Source organism: Corapipo altera, unplaced genomic scaffold (genome assembly GCF_003945725.1).
Source record: "Corapipo altera isolate COAL_440 unplaced genomic scaffold, ASM394572v1 2, whole genome shotgun sequence".
Taxonomy (NCBI): domain Eukaryota; kingdom Metazoa; phylum Chordata; class Aves; order Passeriformes; family Pipridae; genus Corapipo; species Corapipo altera.
The window spans coordinates 13,271,977-13,293,082 of record NW_020884890.1 but is presented as its reverse complement, the minus strand read 5'-3'; the positions used below and the strand labels follow the sequence as shown (position 1 = coordinate 13,293,082).

General features: G+C 42.9%; 1 protein-coding gene across 1 annotated transcript in view; it reads left to right on the top strand.

Moving 5' to 3' along the window:
- Positions 1–18,743, top strand: part of GABRR1 (gamma-aminobutyric acid type A receptor rho1 subunit) — a 31,497-nt gene extending 12,754 nt beyond the window's left edge. The window contains exons 2-10 of the mRNA XM_027644798.1: positions 542–595; positions 2,745–2,851; positions 4,122–4,189; positions 7,581–7,804; positions 11,221–11,303; positions 12,480–12,620; positions 13,062–13,214; positions 14,929–15,125; positions 15,980–18,743. Coding sequence (XP_027500599.1) covers positions 542–595; positions 2,745–2,851; positions 4,122–4,189; positions 7,581–7,804; positions 11,221–11,303; positions 12,480–12,620; positions 13,062–13,214; positions 14,929–15,125; positions 15,980–16,267 — 1,315 coding nt within the window. The 3' untranslated portion in view covers positions 16,268–18,743. The remainder of the gene's footprint in view (positions 1–541; positions 596–2,744; positions 2,852–4,121; positions 4,190–7,580; positions 7,805–11,220; positions 11,304–12,479; positions 12,621–13,061; positions 13,215–14,928; positions 15,126–15,979) is intronic.
- Positions 18,744–21,106: the final 2,363 nt, after the last annotated feature.

The following is a 21,106-nucleotide window of genomic DNA, read 5'->3' as shown; positions in this document are numbered from 1 at the left end:
CTTTCTTGACAGCCAGCTGGAAGACAGTGTGAAATCAGAAACAAATATTTTCACAGTTTTTTACTCTTTTTTTCCCTGTGGAATACTTTGGAAAGATTTTCTTCTCATGAACACACCTGGCTGCCTCTGGTGTGTAGTTGTAATGGCTGTACTCCGTCTAGCAGAGGCCTCTGGGCATCACGGCCTCTCCCTGAAGCCCCTGACGATGCCAGCCAAGGCTGGGGAGATGGCAGGTGTTCCTGCCTGGGTCTTTTTGCAAGCAGTCAAAAGCAGGGGCATCCCACCTTACAAAAATCATCAGTCCACTCCTTTTGCCCTGTCCCAGCTGCGAGCCCCCCACATGCCCATATTCCCCACCTTCTGCCATGCCCAGTCTGGCACTGGCCTTTGGTGAAAAGGTTAAAAAAAAAAGGTAAGCACCATTTCATGCCTGTCACAGAAGGTAATGCTGCAGGGATCTGGTGCTTCCCTCCTGACATCGTCACCTGCCTGTCCATGTCCACCTGTCTCAGCTTTCCCTTTTCCTGTTGTTTGTGTGCAGCCGGCCACAGCGGCAGAGACGGGAAGCCCACGGCGAGGCGCACAAGCAAGGCAGGTAAGCAAAACCTTGGGTTGCTGCTGCTAACCCAGCCCTACCAGCCACATCCCCATGGCTGGGCTGAGGCTGTGGCAGGGGAAGGGGGCACCACTTGAACATGCCAGTTGTCTTCAGGTAGGAGTCATGCCATTAGTAGGATCCAGCAGGCCCCAGAGAAAGTCCTGTTGCCTGACACTCTTATGTAGGTGAGGTGTGATGCTATGGCCATTTGCCACATCCCTTTGGGCTTCAAGTGGCACTGATATGCAGTTTGTGCTGCCCATGCTGTGTGAGTGGGCACTTGGCCTCCAAGAATCCGTTCTGCAGAGCTGAGCCCATTCCACAGGCTCTCCACTTGTCCTTCCCACTGCCACTGCCAGGGAGAAAGCACCTTTCTGAGCACGGTCAAACCTGCTCACAAACGTTGGCTTCGTCAGTGGCCTGCTAACTTTGTTTCCCTGTCTCAGAAAGGCATAAACCTTTCCCCATGTACACTCACAAGTCTTTCAGAGGCTGAATTAAATCTAAAGATTTAATTTAAGAGTCCACATTTTAAAATGCCTGAGGGATGATTCATGACTAGAACTCACTGGTGGAGGTAGACAATGCACTGCCGCGGTCCGAGCGGGGGAGGGGAATGGGGCCGCGACACGGCACGGATCCCAGACACAAAGGTGGGGTGCAGGTAGAATCTTTAATCCAGCGTGCACACGGGGTTTTTATCCGGAGGGAAAGGGCCAGAACATAGGGTGGAGCAGGAGACAGACAGACGGGGGGACAAACCAGGATTGAGCTGTGGGCAAAAGGGGGGGGGGGAGCGCAGGAGGGACCAGGGGAGGAAAGGGCGAATGGGGGCTGTCTCCTGCCGCAGCTTCTCCAGCCAGTCGGCAGAGAAGACAGAGGTGCAGGGAGGTGAGCAGGCCGGGACATGCCCAGAAGATACAAATTCGGGGGAAACACACAATGTGTGAAGTCCATTCAATCGCTGTACATATTTTTCCATTTCCGGAATCGTTCCCACTCCAATTCCTGGTCCTCAACAATGCACCTCTCCTAGAAATTATGGAACTGAGACTGAGAATCTTTCTAAGATGTTTCATAGATAAAGCTCTGGGTTTGAGAGAGGAGTTACTGATAACACTGCTGGCCTCTGTTAGATTGTTGTATTGGCTTCTTGTGGTACAACTGCCCATGAGCTACAGCATGGCTAAACAGTCTCATTTAGGAGAAGCTTTATCTCAGGAATACAGTCCCCATCAAGTTTCTCTGATAACCCACTTTCCTTTAATCTGTTCCTTACTTGTCTCGTGTATATTCAGACAAGTGTCTCTCTGAGTGTGCCATCTTTTCTAAAATCAAGAACCAGCAAAACCTTTCCTCCTGTTTTTGAGCCCTCCTGCCACCCGAGCAGCTGGTGTGCAGCTGGCTCTGAGGCCAGCAAAGGCTTTGCCTACACAAGGGAGCAACCAAGGAGCTGCTGCAACCATCATCCCAGCCAAAGCACTGGAGCGCTGAAAAGCAGTTTGCACCTTGGATGTGGAGGGGGAACAGGGCATCCTCTGTCCAGCATTTGGTGCAACTCCAAAAGCTTCTGAAATGACCCTCCTAGGCTCTTAAATGCTCAGAAACCTCCCAGGTCTTTAATACTCCTTTTTATCCTTGATAGAAATCTGGGGCAGGAGCTAATCATTTTATCCCAAGTTACGGGATGGCCTGCCTCCTGGCCTGGTTCCCAGACTGTCTCCATTTTGTTCCTGGGCAACAGCCAGTAGCTTATTTGATATATTGTTTCCCTAATTCCTAGCCTCACACTCCATCACATGTCAGCAATGCTTCCCCACCATTTCTATTTCCCCACTTATCCATACATACTGTTCCTCCAGCCCACACTTTTCAATGACTGTCTCCAAAGTGCTGTAAGCAGAGATAATTTTATAGACAAAAAGTCACCAAATGAATGTTTTCTCAGTGCCGGAATTCACACAGGTGCCTAAGCTATATGCTGAGTGCAGGAATCACTGTTTAATGACACATTGCCAACCACTGCAAGGTCGTGGTCTAAGGAGTAAATATTCTAAATGTTCTAAGGGGTAACGGAGTGAAACGAGCGCATACCTCTCACAGGATCTGCTCAGGGCTCATAGCTGTGCTTCTCTCCTCCTGGTAGCCCAATTTTAAAACGAAGCCCTGACATCACCAAATCTCCCCTGACGAAGTCAGAGCAGCTGCTGCGAATAGATGACCATGACTTCAGCATGAGACCAGGTTTTGGAGGTATGAAACATGCACATTTGTCACTGTTCCTGTTTACACTGTCACTTCTTTGTACTGTAACATGTACTGAGGTTAAGAAGCAGATTGGCGAGCAGAGACTTTTCTGCCTCTAATTTCTGTTATTTTGGGTTGTGAATTCATGATATGCTCAGGGGGATAGGGTGCAGAGAAACAGCCTTCTGGATGAGCAAAAAGCATAGTCAAAGGCATGGAAATATGATTACAGGCAATATAATATTCCTGGTATTCAGTGGTATTCAGGACTGACACTTTCCTCTGACAAAAATCTGCAAATACACCTCATGTTTATCTCTGGATGATGCGGAAATGCACGATGTGTGTGCATAATCAAATGACGTACCACACCTATTGACTGGCCATTTCATTTATAACCCAAAAGAAAACATTTTGACTGCCCTGTGCTAGTGCTTGCTTACAGTTTTGTGGCTATGTGCGAGACCAACCTAAGCTTTCAGGGAAATGGATGAAGGAGAACACGTTTTCTTTCAGCCCATCAGATTAGAGAATGTTGTAATTTATCTACCCTTTCTGGCTGACAGATGGTCATTCAAATCCAGGATACCATTATATACTCTGATGAAAGAAGATTTTATTGCTAAATGCTCAATATACCAAATGCCAGCATGTTCAATTAATTTAAAAATGTTTCAGTTTCATAGCAGTTTGCTAATGTGCGCATTATTTGTCTTGACAGCTCTCCTCTACTGTAATTGCCAGAGGTATAGGAGGAACTAGTCAAAGCCTGTGTCCTGCAATGCATCCCCTCCTGTCACCCTGTCTTTTCCACAGCTGGGCACTGAGTCAAATACACAGAGTAACTTTCATGGATGTATTAGCCTACAAGGGGGGCAGAAGTGAGGGAAAAAATTGGAGTAACTGTCACACATTTCCTTAGTCGTGCTGCCACTGCTTTCCCTCAGAATAAATGCTCCACCAGGCATCTGTCTCGCCAGTTCTGGACCCAAGCACTAGAGCTAAAAGCAATTAAAATTGCTCTTAAATTTTAAAGGGATACATGTAGGATGACACAATAAAAAGAAAAAGTCATTAATAGGTCAGTCTCATTACTGACTTTAATTGTTATTAGGGGCTTTTTTTATTAATTCAAATGGTTTTTAATTTCAATTCAATTACTGTTGTTTGTATTTCATACCAAGCATCTATTTCTATCTCTGAGATACTAAAGCCAGGGGATTACTTTGTCTCACTAGGTGTGTACTTTGTCAACTTTGAATTTTTGTCCCCTCAGGCCCTGCAATTCCGGTTGGAGTGGATGTCCAAGTTGAAAGTCTGGACAGCATTTCTGAGGTGGACATGGTAAGAGTCACAGATGGGACCTCTGGAGACCAAACCTGTGCTGAGAGCAGGGCCAGCTACAGCAGGTTACCTGGGTTTGTCTCCGTGGGATTTGAATACCTCCAAGGACAAACGCTCCACAGCCTCCAGGAGGCAGATTCAGGCTCGATCTGAATCTGCTGACAATGACTTCTACTGACCTCGTGCTGTCATTTCCTGTCCCTTGAAGCAGAAGGAAGAAATCTGACTCTTTTTTTTTTCTCTAGGACAAAATGATACAACACTGCTAAGACTGTCTCAAAGGATTTGGGTTTTTATAATTTCTTAAAAAATAATAACACAGTTAAAAGCTCTGAAGAGACAAATTAATGTGTTAGCTTTAAGGCACTTTTATATACTGTAGATATAGTCTCACTTTGGCCATGTTCTGAGGTGGTCAGAGACCAGAGAGCTCCCAAGGACGAGTGGAAATGGCTTTAAACAGAAAAAGGGTAGGTTTTGAGCAGATATAAGGAAGAAATTTACTCAGAGGGTAGTGAGGCACTGGAACAGGTTGCCCAGGGAAGTTGTGGATGCCCCATCCCTGGAAGTGTTCAAGGCCAGGCTGGATGGGGCTTCGAGCAACCTGATCTAGTGGAACATGTCTCTGTCTATGGCTGGGGAGTTGGAACTAGGTGATCTTTAGGTCACTTTTCCAATCCAAACCATTCTATGATCCCCAGAGTCTCTCAGTAGCTCAGCTTTTGCTTTGACAGAGAAAAAAAAATCACTCCCCCATACAGAATACTTTTCAAAATGTTTTGATCTTTCAACAGACGTACCAAATAGCTCTGAAGGTTTCTCAGAAAGCCCCAGATTCTCTGTGTTCCTAATTAACAGACAGAGGGTTAAAGAGCCTGCACCTGATCTTCCATGTCTAAGCCAGGAACATGTCCATGTAGCAGCACGGTTGCTATTCAGCAGCCACACTGGTTGCAGACCAGGCTCCTCTCACTGCAGCTGTTTCAGCTTTTGAGTGGGCTGGAATATCATCCCATCACTTGCTGGGTACAGCAGGATTACAACACATCAGGGGTGAGCATTCTCCCTAGCGCTGAGGACCCCTCCAGTTGACGCCCCCAGTCTCTGGTGCTCTTGGCACCCCGACAGATAGCCACGGGGATTTTGAGCTTTCACCTCCTCTGGGATGGGTCTAGCCCACCTGGTTGAGGAGAAAGCTTGTGAGGGTGGCCAGAGAGTGCCTGAAAAGCTTAGGGACTTGAAATGAAAGGGAAAGAACTTAGTGTTGAGAAATTTGAGGTAAAAAAAACCTAACGAAACAAAAGAAAAAAAAAAAAACAACCCAAACCACAAACCTTTTCTTTTTTTTTCTAAAACAAACATTATGATTTTATATTAGTTCTCATGACTTTTGAATACTGCCCCTGCTCCTCCTCTAACATCATACTGCAACACTCAGGAAAACTGTATGGCCTTGGGTTTAAAAAACCGCATTCAGGATCAATTTTGGCTGTTTGCAAAATAATGATGGAGAAGACTTTATATTGTCAGAATCAATTCTTTTCCACTCGTGCAGCTGTATAGAAAAAAAAGCCATGGTACTTTGCAAGATCATTGCTTGCTTTTTAAATGAAGAGACATCAGGGACAGTTATCTATTCTGCACTGAGTTGAAGCATGAGAAGTTAGTTACATCAATTTTTCTTTTTTTTCTGTTACTTTCTGACTACAAGAAAGTGATAAAATAATAGAGGATGTTGTAAAACTTCATTAGGATGTCACGAATCAGATTTTTTTTCCTAACTAATTTCAAATTATATAAATATCTATTATTATAGATAGCCTATATATTATTATAGGCTAATGATCTTGAAATTACAGAGCTTTTGCATGTTGTGTGGGGCAGCTGTATTATCTGAATGAAAGACGACAAGAAGGAAAAAACAGAGTGTCACTCAGCTTTGGAAATTCATTTGCAAACATAACAGGAAGAGTTAATAATGCTGCTGAGAACTGGATCAAAAGAAGAAGGGAGATATACGGTTGTTGCTTAAGGGATTTTCAGATGATGTGTTATAAAATATTGTGGTTCCTAGTTTAATAGCCTAAAACTAGTATTAATAAATCATTCCTAATGAAGGCTGACAATACCAGATTTTTCCACAGCAACCATAATTACAAATTTATGCAAAAAAGTGAGGCATTAGCTTCTCACTAAAGAACAAATATCTATCAATTTATTGTTTTTTAAAGGACACATTAACACACAGGAGACAAGGTAAAAGGTTTCCCAGATCAAAAGTCTTTAAACTTAAGTCTTTCCCAGAGCAAACATCTTTAAATTGAACAGGGAAAAGTTGTTGCCAAATGCTAGAGAATGAATCCAATGAAAAAGAAGAAATTACATGATCAGTGGCTTTAGGACCTTCAGCTGGATGTAATGTAAAGCATTTCCAAGATTTATATTGGCCTCTAGTGTAATAATAATAGCATAGGCTGCAAGAAAAAGATCACTTCTATTGAAAAAAAGACAGCAGAACTCCCCATAGTTGAAAATGTTTGGAAAGTGCTGTGGGAAAAAAAAAAAAAATCAAACGTCAAAAAACTCCACCCCAAATCCATCTGACCTCCTTTACTCCAGACACTAGGGCAGACTGCTCAGACTTAGACACTTCCCCCACTTTATGGGCAACATATTACACTACATTCAAAGAGATCAAGACCATATTTATAAACAACTGTGTGATCTTATCTTCAGCTATGTGACAGCTTCCTTTGAAACAAGGGAAAAGGCAAACCCAAGTGTACATATCTCTGGGGTCTGACTCCAAATACAATAGAGCTCAAAGACAAGGAGCATGCCTCAGATCTAAGAGTACAATACGTGGGGAGAAAGAGCAAGAAGAACCCAAAACATTTTGGTCAAATATCAAGTCAAAAAGACTTTAGAGTCAAGGCTGGAGGAAGAGGTCCCACTGCAACACATTCTTCCAGCTGCCTGTGGTGAGCGAGTTGCTGGAGCAGCAGAGATGGCAGTGCAGGCAGCAAATGCTTTTTCCCTGTTCCAGAAACACAGTATCTCATGGTTGGGGGATTAGGCGATCAGCAGCACTCCACACCCACTGCTGCCTTGACATATCTTTATTTTTGCCCCTGGAGTGGCTCACAGACACTAAAATGCAACGTTTGCAATTCAGAGGTGGATTTGCCACCTGGATGGCCTCTGATTTCTGAACCCCATAAGTCTGTCTGACCTGAGGAATAAACAAGCTGCAGTCGGTCATGTCCCTTGCAGTTGGGGAGTGGATGTGCCTTCAAGAACGGTGCTTTCCAGTTCACTGTTTGTCCCAGAGAGATGCAATCACTACTATGCTGATAAGGTATAAGTTGTGACACAAGCCTCTTTGTTGCAGGACTTCACCATGACGCTTTATCTGAGGCACTACTGGAAAGATGAGAGACTGTCCTTCCCCAGCACCAACAACCAAAGCATGACCTTTGACGGCAGACTGGTGAAGAAGATCTGGGTTCCTGACATGTTCTTTGTTCACTCCAAGCGTTCCTTCATCCACGACACCACCACAGACAATGTCATGCTGCGGGTCCAGCCAGATGGGAAGGTACTTTACAGCCTCAGGTAAAGCTGCATTTGGTCAATGCAAGCCATTAGTGGAGTGAGAAAGTGGTTTAATTGATTCCTGTATTGTGTTTTTGCATGACTTCGTACAAAAAAAAGCATAAAAAAAAATGAATGTGCTGACTACTCACAGACATCTGAGTCCCTGTCCGAGTTCATTTAAGTGCCTACTGCAGGAGGCCTTCTGTGCTAATTTCTGTGCCAATGTTGCTGATTCGACCATTGTCCCTTTGCCTTGTATGCATGGTTAGCCCCTGTTCCTGTTTGGAAGCTGCAGTCAAATGTGGCAGTTTCTTGGGGCAGCTCAACAGGGACCAGGGGGTTCCAATGAAGAGGCAGGGCACAATCTAAGTAAAAGGGCAATGTCTGGTAACCAAGAGAAGTCCAGAGCAGCTGTAGTTATCCACTTCATTATATAACAAGCCTCTGTGACTAGCAAAACCTGCAATTTCTATCCTTATATGCAAATAAGAAGAATATAAATTATACCGAGCACAATTTTAGCTTTATGATATGCAACAAAACAGAAGGAACATCCTCCAGCACGTGAAGTGACAAGCTTCAGAGAAAGTGTATATAGTTCCTGGTAACTTGCATGTATGGCTAGAGCAACCCAAACACTTGACTTGGGATCTTCCTGCTTTTTTCTCACTTTTTATGTGAAATACCTGAAAGCCCCTTGAAGGGGATATTTTTTGGAAACGTTGTTTTGTCCTCTAGTTTGAGGGGTGATCCTAGGTCAGGCTTGCTCCCTTATTTTCCAGCTGGTTAATCAGCTGATGTAAGTCTGAACATTATTCAACCAGGTTTTTTTTTCTTTTTAATAAGTAACACTTTCGTACTTGGAGGTGCTATGTGAGGAGCATCTGTTTCGTGATTTAACACCAGCTGGCAACTAAGCTCCCTGTAGCTGCTGGCTCACTCCCTCCCGGTGAGATAGAGAAGGCAATTGAAATGGTCGAACTGAAAAACTTTCTGGGTTGAGAGAAAGGCACCTTAATAGGCAAGGCAAAAACCCCACACAAAGGGAAAGCAAAACAAGGAGTTCATTCACCACTTCCAGGACAGGCAGGTGCTCAGCCATCCCTAGGGAAGCAGGGTTCTGTCACACGTAACGGTGACTGGGGAAGACAAAGGCCATCACCACACACTTCCAGCCCTTCCTTCTTCTTTCCCCCACTTTATATACTGAGCATGACGCCATATGGTGTGGAATGTCCTTTTCGTCACTTGCTGTCAGCTGTCCTGGCTGTGTCCCCTCCCAAATCCTTTTGCACCCCCAGCCTCCTCACTGGTGGTGTGGGTTGAGAAACAGAAAAAACCCTGCTCAGCTATAACAAAAACATCCCTGTATTATCAACAGTGTTTTCAACAAAAATCCAGAACATATCCCCACACTAGATACTGTGAAAAAAATTATCCCAGACAAATCCAGCATGATATGTCTATCTCCCAAAAAAACTAAATTCTGCGCTTCTGTTTTTCTTGGCTGCAGCTCCATCCAGTTAGAAAACAAGTACGGCCAAATGACCCATAAAAACCTATTAGAGAGGAAATTGCTGTACAGTATTCTGATGCAAGAATGTTGACATCACCTCCACAACAACGAAATAACAAAATACCTGATAGATAAAGAAAGCATCGGATGATAGATAATATATTCTGAAGGACAAAAAGAAGGAAAATCTGACTGATAGAAGGTCAGTTTCAGCAAGCTTCATAGATTTAACTAGTGATAAAGTTGCAGAATATACTGCTTGGGAAAGCTGTGGAGGTCTTTAGGGAATTATAGTAGTGGCAGAGGTAGAGCTGAGCCTGCCATGAATTGAGGAGATCAACTTCTCAGCCTGCCATGGTGTTTTATGATTCTAGGAAAGTAAGTCAAGCTAAGAAATTCTTGATTCCCTAGGGGGCATCAGTTTGACAAGAATTCTTTTGTTCTCTGATATTTTTATCTTACTGTTCACTGGATTCACAGCCTGAACAGTGTCTACCTTCTCATTATCAAAGCTTTTTCTTCACTCAACCTTAGAGAAGGTTCAGGTTGTTCCTTAGGCCTTTGCAAAGTTTGCTCAGGTCGTCAATACAATAAAAAAGGACAATAATATGACATAACATTCAGCTATAGCATGCATGTCTATATACTCTTTCATTTAGCTGCCTGATATCAAGCATCTGTGTTGCAGGTGTTTATGATTATCTAAAGAAGATGGGAACAGAAGAACACCAAACTACTCAGATCCTGCCATGTACTATCTTGTGCTCAAACAATTCCCTGTACAAAATGGTCATGGATGTCTTCAATAACAAATTGGTAGTGTCAGTATTTTATTCAGCAGTAACTGCAGGCTGCAGTGCCTTATGAATGATAGGGAAATACAAAGGCTGGTCTCTCCTTAAGAGCCAACAGGTCATTCATTACTGCCTGTCTACCTTTGTTGAATGCCTTTGCCTATAGATTATATTTTTTCCTTGGTGCCTGCCTTTTTAAGGTTCTTTGCCAGACTTTGTTTTCTCTTTTCTTGGATACCAGCGTGGACCTCACAGGCACCTAAACAACGAATCTGAGCCAAGCAATTTCACTCAAAGTCTAAATCCAGACAGGAAAGCAACATCAGATGGAACCCACGTGTGCAGGACTACTAACATAAGGGAATGCATTGTGTTCTTATCATTATGTGACAGACATCTGTCTACCATTAGCCCTTCTGTAACTCATTAATTCTTTCCCCGTTACAAATTATCCTTTTCATTTACTTCCCTAGAGTTCAAGACAGTCGAGTCAAGATTTATGGATGTTTCCAGTTCAAACACAAAATTATGCTATTAAAAATGAGATAATCAGACTATAGCAAGACCAGAGCTTTTGATTGATGGGGCAGAGCATTCGGTGGTCACTGTTGCGTACCAGCCTTAACTCGAGGCACTGCCTATGCCCTCTGGTGGCTGATACCCATGTGTGAACACTGGGTTCTCACTGAGCAGCTGGAAATTCACGATGTGAGGAGAAAATTACCTGGATCCCTCATGGCACTAGGATGGCTTTGATAAATGGAAATTATTTTATCATAAAAATCATCTGTTGAAAGGACAGATGTCTGCAGAGATATATTTGTTGAGTGTCAGGGGGAAAAGTGTCGTCTCCAATATTATTCCATTTTCTTCTCCAAAATTTTTGTCATCTAGTAGCAATTTGTAGTGGCCTAACTTTCTAGTCATGTTTTCTAACACTAGTTTGCTGAGAGGAAGAAATGGCTTTAACTAAAGTGAAATGGCTTTAGCTGAATGGAAGGGATTTATTTTCAGTTGACTGGTACTGACCGTAGTTGCTTAATAAAAGACCAACTCACAGTTTTATTGTTTTTCAGTCATATAAGAGGACAAGTTTTTAATGAAGTGATTTTTGTTATTCCTAGAGTTACAGTAACAGCAATGTGCAACATGGATTTTAGTCGCTTTCCCCTGGACACACAGACATGTTCCCTGGAGATTGAAAGCTGTAAGTAAAGTGGAGATGCTGGAGAGCCAAGGGCACCCAATGGGCACCCAAACTGCATCTAATTATACCAATAATCAATTATATCAACAATTAAACTGCTGCTACATTCGTGGAAGCTTTAACCAAAGTCAGCAGACTTCAACACTAAGAAAATTCCTTGGCCGTATTTTTCACTGGAACTAGATGGTGTTTGCAGCAACACAGTGTTTTTAAAAACTGGCTGTAAGCACTGTCTTGCCAGTATCCCTGAGTGCCAGCCAAGCTGCCACCCCACCCCATGAGGACCTGGGCCACTTGCTGGCAGGCCAGCAGTCTCCAACAGCACCCGTTTATCCAGGTGCCCTCAAACACAGAGATAAATGGCCCTACACCCTTCGTGTGCACCGTCTGCTCATCCGTGGTACAGAAACAACAGCAGGGCAGAGACATTAATCACCTTCCTCTTACTTTTCTTACTCCTATTTGAGATAAACCCAGCTTATACTCTTTGTCCCAAGTATAATGCACATATGAATTGCCTGGATTTCATACAACAACATTTTAAACTTTTGGCTTTTTACAAGTTATTTTCTTCTTCTTCTTAAGCTTGCAATAAGAAATTACAATCTTAATTTGGTTTTAATACATTTACATGTGAGTTTTTCTCCCTGTCTGTTAAGAGCTGCTACTAAACCCATCTGAAAGGATTAACATTAACATATTTCCACATTAAAAAACCAAGACCTTTAATGTTCATGTCTGCATCATAGGCAGAAAGTTTGCCCAAGAATTTTCCCTCCTGCATGCCTCAGACCACTGATAGACTGTTCGCTCCATTACCCCAAGCAGGCTCTTTTCTCTAAGTCTCCTTTGTTTTGTTTCTGATTTTAGGAGGTTTATAAGGGATAGTTTTTCAAGTTCTGATGCGGTGCCTTACCTGACACACACATCATGACTGTGAGAAACAGAAGGGTTTACAAAACGTACCAGGCATCAGGCCTGAGGGCTGTGACAATGAGCTAGTCCACTTCTTGCCACAACCATACTCACCACCCAGATGGGTGGCATTTTGGGTATTTGATCCTTTCATCCAGGAGCTCTCAGGTAGCTGGGAGGGCTGTGTGGGCACACCCTGGGATGTGGGGGTGATAACAATTGTCTCAGTGCACAATACTGAGGTTTGCTCTGCTCTCCTAGATGCCTACACTGAAGATGACCTTATGCTCTACTGGAAGAATGGGAACGATTCCCTAAAAACAGATGAGAGGATATCACTGTCTCAGTTCCTGATTCAGGAGTTTCACACCACCACAAAGCTTGCCTTTTACAGCAGCACAGGTGGGTACTGAAGTGCCAGCCAGAGCAGACTGGGGGAAGAAGGGGTGCAAACTGTCTTTCTTGACCTTAGTCAAGATTGTCCACTAGGAGTTCTCTCTGTGGCACATCAGACCTGTCACTCTTCTATGCCAAGGTGGCTGTCCCTGCCACAGACTTCCATCTTGACAGTTGTGGTCTGGAAAGACAATCCTTATTCAAGATTACACCAAGCCTTAACATTAATTAAACTCTCCAATTGCATAGGCTATATTCTCTTGAATATATTGTCCTGAGAGATGCTTTGACTGTGCTGGTTGGTTCAGCTAGGAGTCTTTTCTGTAAATTGCCATGATCTGCAGTCATTAACCGTGTTTTTCTAAAAGAAAACGAGACACTTTTCTCCTGATGCAACATCACCTTGTCTGAAAGTAGTTTGATATTTTCATTCTCTCTGTCATACAGGGTGGTACAATCGCCTCTATATAAACTTCACTTTACGCCGACACATCTTCTTCTTCTTGCTCCAAACCTACTTCCCTGCCACCCTCATGGTCATGTTGTCCTGGGTGTCCTTCTGGATCGATCGACGAGCAGTTCCTGCCAGAGTACCGCTAGGTAAAAACAATCTTGGAGTTAGCAGACCTAAGAGACAATTGCTGCAACCACAGCCTTGACCACCAAAATGAAATCCCCTGTGCTATATGCACTGCCTCCATGTTGCCTTGTGGCATAGAAATCGGTTATGTCACACATTTCTCCCGGGGATAGGGCATGTGTCCTCCCAAGTGCAGGGAACTGCCCTTGGTGCAAACTCTCCATCTGCCCTGAAGTGTCAAGGGAATTTCCCTGTTCACACAAGCCCGAGAGGCACATGGTACAAATCAGAAAGCAAAGATCCCACTCTGCTTTTATTGCTGTAAACAGAGACAGGGCACATATAGAGCCAAGGTTCTCAGTATCCTTCAGAGACTTCAGTGAGTGAGAAGGTAAAAATCAGTATCAGCAGCCCTGACAAAATTTCAGTTTATTGAGTTTTGCTAGAGGAGGGAGGGTGGAGGTAACCAGCTGAGCTGTGCCATTTAATGTGTTAAATGAGTTTGCACTACAATGTGAGGGATTCAGCTTCCCCTTTTGCAGCATCTTTCAGACAGATGAAGCTGTATGTCAGAGGAGTCATCATGGAAGCAGAACTGTGATATAGACAGAAATCTTCTTCTAAGTGGATGCTTCACCCTTAGTAAAGTGCTGTTTGTGTTTTTGCAGATTCTCAGCTCAAGCTTGCTTCCTCTTGTTTTAGGCGACACACCTCAAGATTTTATTTATTCTTAAAATCATATTCCTCAATGGAGAGGATAAAAAGAGGCATAACAGATATGGAAATGGGGCAATTGTCCACGTCTGAATTTAGAAACAGCACCCATTGCCTTAAGAAAGTAAAAGGAGTTTAAGGGTTTCAGACATGGCCTTTCAGAAGATACAGGCACTACCTTAGCAGCTTTGTAGCTCCTAGATACTCCTGTAGAATCAGTCATTTGTGCTTGTATACATAATTTCAACTTCCAAAGTGATCACTAATGTGACATAATTAGCCCCTGAAGTAAGAGGGCCACAGAGAGCCTCTTTAGAGTCAGGATAACACTGAACTACAGGGCTCCTGTCCTTGCTGATGGGCCCATTGTGCTTGTCTATGGGGTAACTTGGGGCAGCATTGCCATGTGGAGCCCCATTATTCTTTACTTTTGCTCCAGTGAGGGCACAGACCAAGCGTGGGAGTCAGCTGGTGACTTCTGTGACTTCCTGTGAAGCAGGACTTCCCAGGAGAAGTTCAGCATGTAGAAAACACAGGGGAAACTGGTGGAAGCAGCAGCTTTGCTTGTGTCCATGCTCTGGAAGAGCTGAACTAGGAGCTGAGATACTCAGACTTTTAAGTCGTAGAACAACTCGAGTTGGAAGGGACCCATAAGGATCATTGAGTTCAAATCTATGCACTTGTACCCCTTCAGGGACTGTCCTGAGCCTGGAATGGAGTGAAGCCAGCATGGGGTCAAAGTGCTGCTGCCTGGACATGGGGTGGGAGGCTGTTGGTGTGGTGAGCAACCAGGCTAGAATAACCCTGAGACCAGAGTTAGAGCTGTGCTCACCAAAAAGATAAGAAAACCCCTGTCAGAGATTAGGGCTGCCTGGACTGTCCTCAGGCAGTGAAATCTATCGCCCAAATGAGAAAAACAATTCTGCAAAGTAAATTCAGATGTCAGGAAATTGTAACAACAGCTGTATTTGTGATGAAGAGCCTGGTTTGAAAATGGTCTCTCTGCTGGTGTTTTCCCAGGGATAACCACTGTGCTGACCATGTCCACAATCATCACTGGGGTGAATGCTTCCATGCCTCGTGTTTCCTACATCAAAGCAGTGGACATTTACCTGTGGGTCAGTTTTGTGTTTGTCTTCCTCTCGGTGTTGGAATATGCAGCTGTGAATTACCTGACGACGGTGCAAGAGAGGAAGGAGAGGAAACTGCGGGACAAGGTGAGTTTTTTTATCTCCAAACAGCTTCATGTCCCTGGGTAAAGGTGTGGCAAAAGTCTGGAAATATTCAAAAGTTTTGAACTACAGTGTGCTGCTCTCAACTGTTGGGGGGAGAATGCAGTAAAAACACCAGCAGCAAGTCATTCCAGGTTATAAATATTTGCCAAAACCAACCTACACCCAAGTTCTCTGTTCTTTCTTTGGAGTCTAAGGACACAAACTCCCTCTACATATAGTCCTCCACTGCCTGTATAGATGGGATAGGTTTGGGGATTTTACCTTTAGATAAAGATTTTACCTTTTTTTATACCAAAGATCCAAACCTGTGAATAGAATTAGTTGGATACTGTGTTTTGGGTTTCAGACAACATGGCAGATATCCCCCACCTTTCTCCACGCCCAGTCTAAATTTACACAGTGGTCACAATTTCCCCCTTTTGCCCACATTACATTGAATTTTAACCACCTAAATTTAAGCCTAAAATCTTCTCTTCAAATGGGACAAGCCTCATACATTCCTTTTTGTGGTTTCCCTCTGTCCTCTTCTCTGATTTTCTCAGCTTCCAAGTACAGGTCCAACCTTTATTTACACCCTGAAAACCTCTGCATAAGCCAAATGAGCTTTTCCACAGACAACCCTGCTCGCTCCCTGACTGTGCCTGTGTCTTGCAGACATGAAAATAGAGACAGAGAAAGCTGCTTGCTGTTCAGCTCCACCCTCTCGTTCTCCCTTTTGAGTTCCAGCTGCTTGAATTTTCCCAGCCTTTCCCCTCCTCTGCTTTTGTAAGGAGGAAAGGGGTGTGTGTATCTCAGGACACAACTCAAACCCACCCTGCACCTGTTTTTGCCCACAGCCTGCCTGTGCATGCAGCCTACCTCAGCCTCGGGCCATGATGATGGACGGCAGCTACAACGACGGAGACGTGAATGAGCTGGGACACTACATGTCTGAGAACGGAGACAAACAGGACCGAATGATGGTGCAGCTGGCACTGGGGTCTGAGAGGGGCTCAGGCAGGAGGAAAAACCAGAGATACGTCAGCATGCGGATCGACACCCATGCCATCGACAAGTACTCCAGGATAATATTCCCTGGTGCATACATTCTATTTAATTTGATATACTGGTCCATTTTTTCATAGGTATTCATAACTTCTGTAGTCACAGAGCATTGTGACATTAAATGAAAGTACAGTCTCATAGGCTAACAGAAAGAAAATAGAGAATTGTTTTAATTGGAAGGAAGATTGGCTTTTTTCAAGATTTAATTTTTTTTTATTAGAGGCAGCTCATCTGTGGCATAAATAATTGTGCAAGTTTCACATGTCAGCAAAATATAGGATACACAATCTAAAATTTTATACTTATTTGAAGTTGTGCTATGTTCCTTCTTGTGCCTCGCAGGCCACTGTAAACTATTTTAACAAGTGACTATAATTGCCAGTTGCTTATATATGGTGCATCCTCCATTTTGTGCTCCTGAAATCCTAATTCTCTGAGTACCTGAGCACATGCATACATCTCTCAACTCAGCAGACTTACCACGTTCAATACCAATAAATACAAGAAATGCAAATACTTGCATTTTTGCAGGATGAGGTCAGAAATGGTAATTACAAACACAAAATATCCACAGCTTAATGCATTCCGCATTAGCAGTACTGTACTGACAGGTCCAAGCAGGAATACTTTCAGATTTGTGCTTTGTCTTGATTGTATTTAAAACAAGGAAATATTTCCAGACTGTTTTGACTAACTTTTTAAAATATGACTTGCAATGCACATTTAATAAGGAATGAACAAAAGCCAGACCTCTGCAATGCTAACCAAATCCTTTGGGAAACACAGGAGCAGTCCTTGGATGTGCTTATTTGAGTCACTGGAAGTTTTGCTCTTGAGTTTCCTGGGAGAGGAAACAGATTTCTCTACAAAATGATCCAGTGAAGACAATCATGTGTCTACAAAAACCCTTCCAAACTACTCCAGGAAAAGCCTCTCTCCTCTGAGGCAGTGTGAGCATTACAGTCTCAGTCTGTACAGCCTGAGAACCTGCTGCAGCCTGTAAAGCTACCAGTAATTGTACTTGCTTGTGGGAAAAGCCAAGTTCATCTGTTCTCAGTAAAAGCATAATAGAAAGGTGCTCAACAGCTGACAAAGCAGTAGTAAGGACTTTATATTTGAGTTGCTAGAGATACTATGCCAAAAACTCTGGAATTAAGTAAGAAAGAGCTTCCATGATAAGACAGCAGCTCAACTGCAGATGCAGTTTGCACACAATTGCAGAATTATTCCCTGCACAGCAGATGCTGTTGCCTTTTACAGGTGAAGCTGCTCTGAGCATCAGACCAAAGCAATTGTGACTTCAAAAGGAGAGTGAATCTTCTTACATGACATTTGCCCTGGCCTGCCTGTTCTGCCACTGCCATCAGGCACATGACACAGACACTGCAGTTGTTTCAACACTGCCGGTTGTTGTTTTCACTTTCGATGTAAATAAATGTCATGCAAACATACTCAGCGTTTCTTACAACTGCTAAAATCATGACCCGAAAAACTACCTACACTCATCTTGCACTTATAGCCCACACTCCACAGGTAAGGCAGTAAAATCACAAAAGCTAAAAATCATTAGAAGACACCCACTCATAAGATTTTACTACTCATTTCTACAGAATTGCTTTTTTCACATACATAAACTTTCATAGCTTCATTTTATCAAGTTCCCTTCATATCACATTATTCTCCTGTTAGTTTTTTCAATAGATTAAAAACATACCTTTTTTTTTAGACCATAAACATTTCAATCAAATGAAAGTGGAAAGGTCACTCTGGCAAAAGCAGATGAAAGGTTGGCCACCAGCTTTGCCCACCCTACCTTATTTCTTATTCTGATGGCACCCTCCACAACCAATAACTCCAAGATATCTTGGGCACTACTTGCACAGGAATGTATTTAGATTCTCAGTGTTTTAAGAACCCATTTATTTCTACAATTTAAGAATAGCACGAACAGGAGTGCCAGATTTTATAGTAAGCTCTTCAGCTTCATAAGAAGCTTAATGTTATGTAGTTTGTTGCAGTACTGTACATCCCTTTATAGACTCATTAATCTCATACCACATACATTATTTGGCATCTGATCAGTATATTAAGAGAGATTTTGAAGATACAAATGGGAGCTGGACTTTTGAATTCCCTGGCTTTCAGTGGGAACCTGGTTTCTAACTTACCATGAGATTTTTTTCAAAGTTTCCCTTGCAGCACAACTCCCTAACCAGATTCCCCAACCTCAGTATTTGGATTTATACTGTTAATTTACTCGTGTTTTACTTGGGAAACTCTAGTGCCTTTTCAGTCTTATATAAATGTGTATATAGATGTATTCTATAAGTACATGATATGTCATATACAGTCAGTGTTTGCTATCAACAACTGTACTCATTAAACATATTTACATACACCTCTTTTTGGCTTTTAAGCTTTCAGTGTACGTTTTTTGTATCCAATCATTAACATTCTGCTCCTTTCCATTTCCACAACGAATCAGAGAGATTTGTTTGCTTTTATTTATTTCTAGAAACACTCAAAATCACAATAAAACTTCACATTTGTACAGCACCGTGTGTTTTCTGTCTTCAAAAGAATGATCTCCATGAGTTTATACATGTATATAAGACCTTTTTTGCTCAGGACCTGATCCAGATAAATACAAAATGTCCTCAAATCTGGTTATGCTGCTTAGGCTGGAGAGCCTTGTGATTTCACAGGAAGGGCTCGGATAAGAAGCCTGCGTGCAAACTCACAATCACCAAAATGATGACACTAGCTTTCCACCCCAGATCGTGTACATTACACCCCTTGTTCTTCTTGCTTTGGGTGATATTTTACAAAATAATTCAGACTTATTTCTCAGAGGTTAACCCAAAGCCCAGCCTGGGATGATGCTCTTTTCAAAAGCTGAAGCATATTGGCAGGTCTGTGTGGATCTTGAATAGACATAAGTTCTGCCTACAAGCAGATGAAGAGATCTATGTCTAAATGAAAAGGAAGGGAGGTTGGGAGACTAAAATCTTTAGTAGTTTCTAGGGATGATGCTAATTACTGATAGGGTGAAGCAGCAAAAAGGCAAAGTTCAGTCTGTAACAGAGAAAATACTGACATGAAGAATGATAAATGATTTCTTCCCTAGTAAAAAAAAATTGTCATAGTAATCAAATCAATAGATGTTCCTTTCTATATGCTGCACAATTAAGAGATTCAGTACAAAACAGATCCAAATTCCCTGCAAGTTCTGATGAGGAAGTAGAAACCCCTGGGACTCCCCTCACCTGCACTTGCTCATATGGCAATGTGGTATTTGATGGAGCCTTGAGGAAGCAGCAAAGAGAAAGAAAACATGAGACCCCATGTACTGCACATTCCACACCAGCTTGGTGGCAGTACAACACGAGGCCATTCAGACACTCAAACAAATCTCTGAAAGCTGAATAAATGGTAGAGTGTGAAGCATATTCCAATCTCCAAGAACCAAAAGCGTATATAAACAGGAAAACTATGGAAAATTGTAACTTCTGAGGAATTTTGTTATGAAATAAGACTCCAGTACTGTAATGAACATGCACCAGAGCTGTGTGCTTTTATCCTTCAATAACTTCTTGAGAAGTTAGGAAGAAATGAGCCACTATTACACTTGCTAGGTAACTCTGAGACTAAACAGCCGAAAAGATAGCTGTGTAGGGGCAGCCAGGAGCTCAGGTATGGTATCTACTCAGCTCACTGAAAGGACATAGCGACCGAGTTCCGAAAAAAAATACACAGCTATCCAGGCTTCAGGCAGTGCCGAAGTCTTTCACTAGATTGTAGCAGAGACAGCAGTTGCTATTGGGATCATTCAGCCTGGAGAAGAGGCGGCTTTGGGTGACATAATTGCAGCCTTTCAGCACCTAAAGCAGGCCTATAAGAGAGATGGGAAAGAGACTTTTTACAAGGGCCTGTAGTAATAGGACAAGCAGGAATGGCTTCAAACTGAAAAAGGGTAGGTTCAGATTGGATACTAGGGTGGTGAGGCACTGGAACAGAAGCTGTGGATGTCCCATCCTGGGAGGTGTTCAAGGCCAGGGTGGATGGGACTTTGAGCAATCTGGTCTACTGGAAGGTGTCCCTGCCCATGGCAGGGATTGGAACGAGGTGATCTTTAAGGTCCCTTCCAACCCAAATCATTCTATGATACTCTATCACGAACTACAGCACCATATAAATGGCTGTTTACACTGTCCTCAACCACGTGAACTTAATTCTTTCCCAGGACTGAAGCATATGGCTTGTCACTGTATTTTTAAATAAGAGCATTCAGATGTAGTTGTAGCTGAGAAAAATTCTGGAGGAGTTTGTCACGACACTTTTGGCTTCCATTAGTGCTTAAAGGGATCTAAACCAGCAGCAGTCTTACCCAACTTTGGTTTAGTAGACTTTGGGTAAGAACTCTTACATGAGATGCACTTCTGTTCCTCATGAGAACAAAAGGTGGGGGCAGCAGGAGTCAACCAAACAGGCTGGTAGACAAAGGCTCTGTGGAGGGCTGCTACCTTAAGGGAAGGAAACTGCAAACCTTATGAGGGGAAAAAGGAAATAAAAAAGTCAGTCTACATTATAATTATTTAATCCTAAACACTTGTCTCTAATAGTCTGTTTTCAAGAATGCTGTTAGCAAGTTATGAGATCACTCAATGAATACTAACCAGACTTAATTTGACGATGCATCGTGACCCTTCTTCACAGGAACACAGTCCTGCTCCCTGTGACTGCCATGGGATCAGGTACAGAGCACTCAGACAATGGGAGGGAAATGATTACAGAAATCAGATTCACAAGAACATAAAGCTGCTTCCCATTTACTACTTGAAAAAAGGCTGCTGGGGCCTTCTATACCAAGAACACAGCAGGTTGCAAGTTCTCTCCTCAAGTTTTTTCATTTAAAAAAA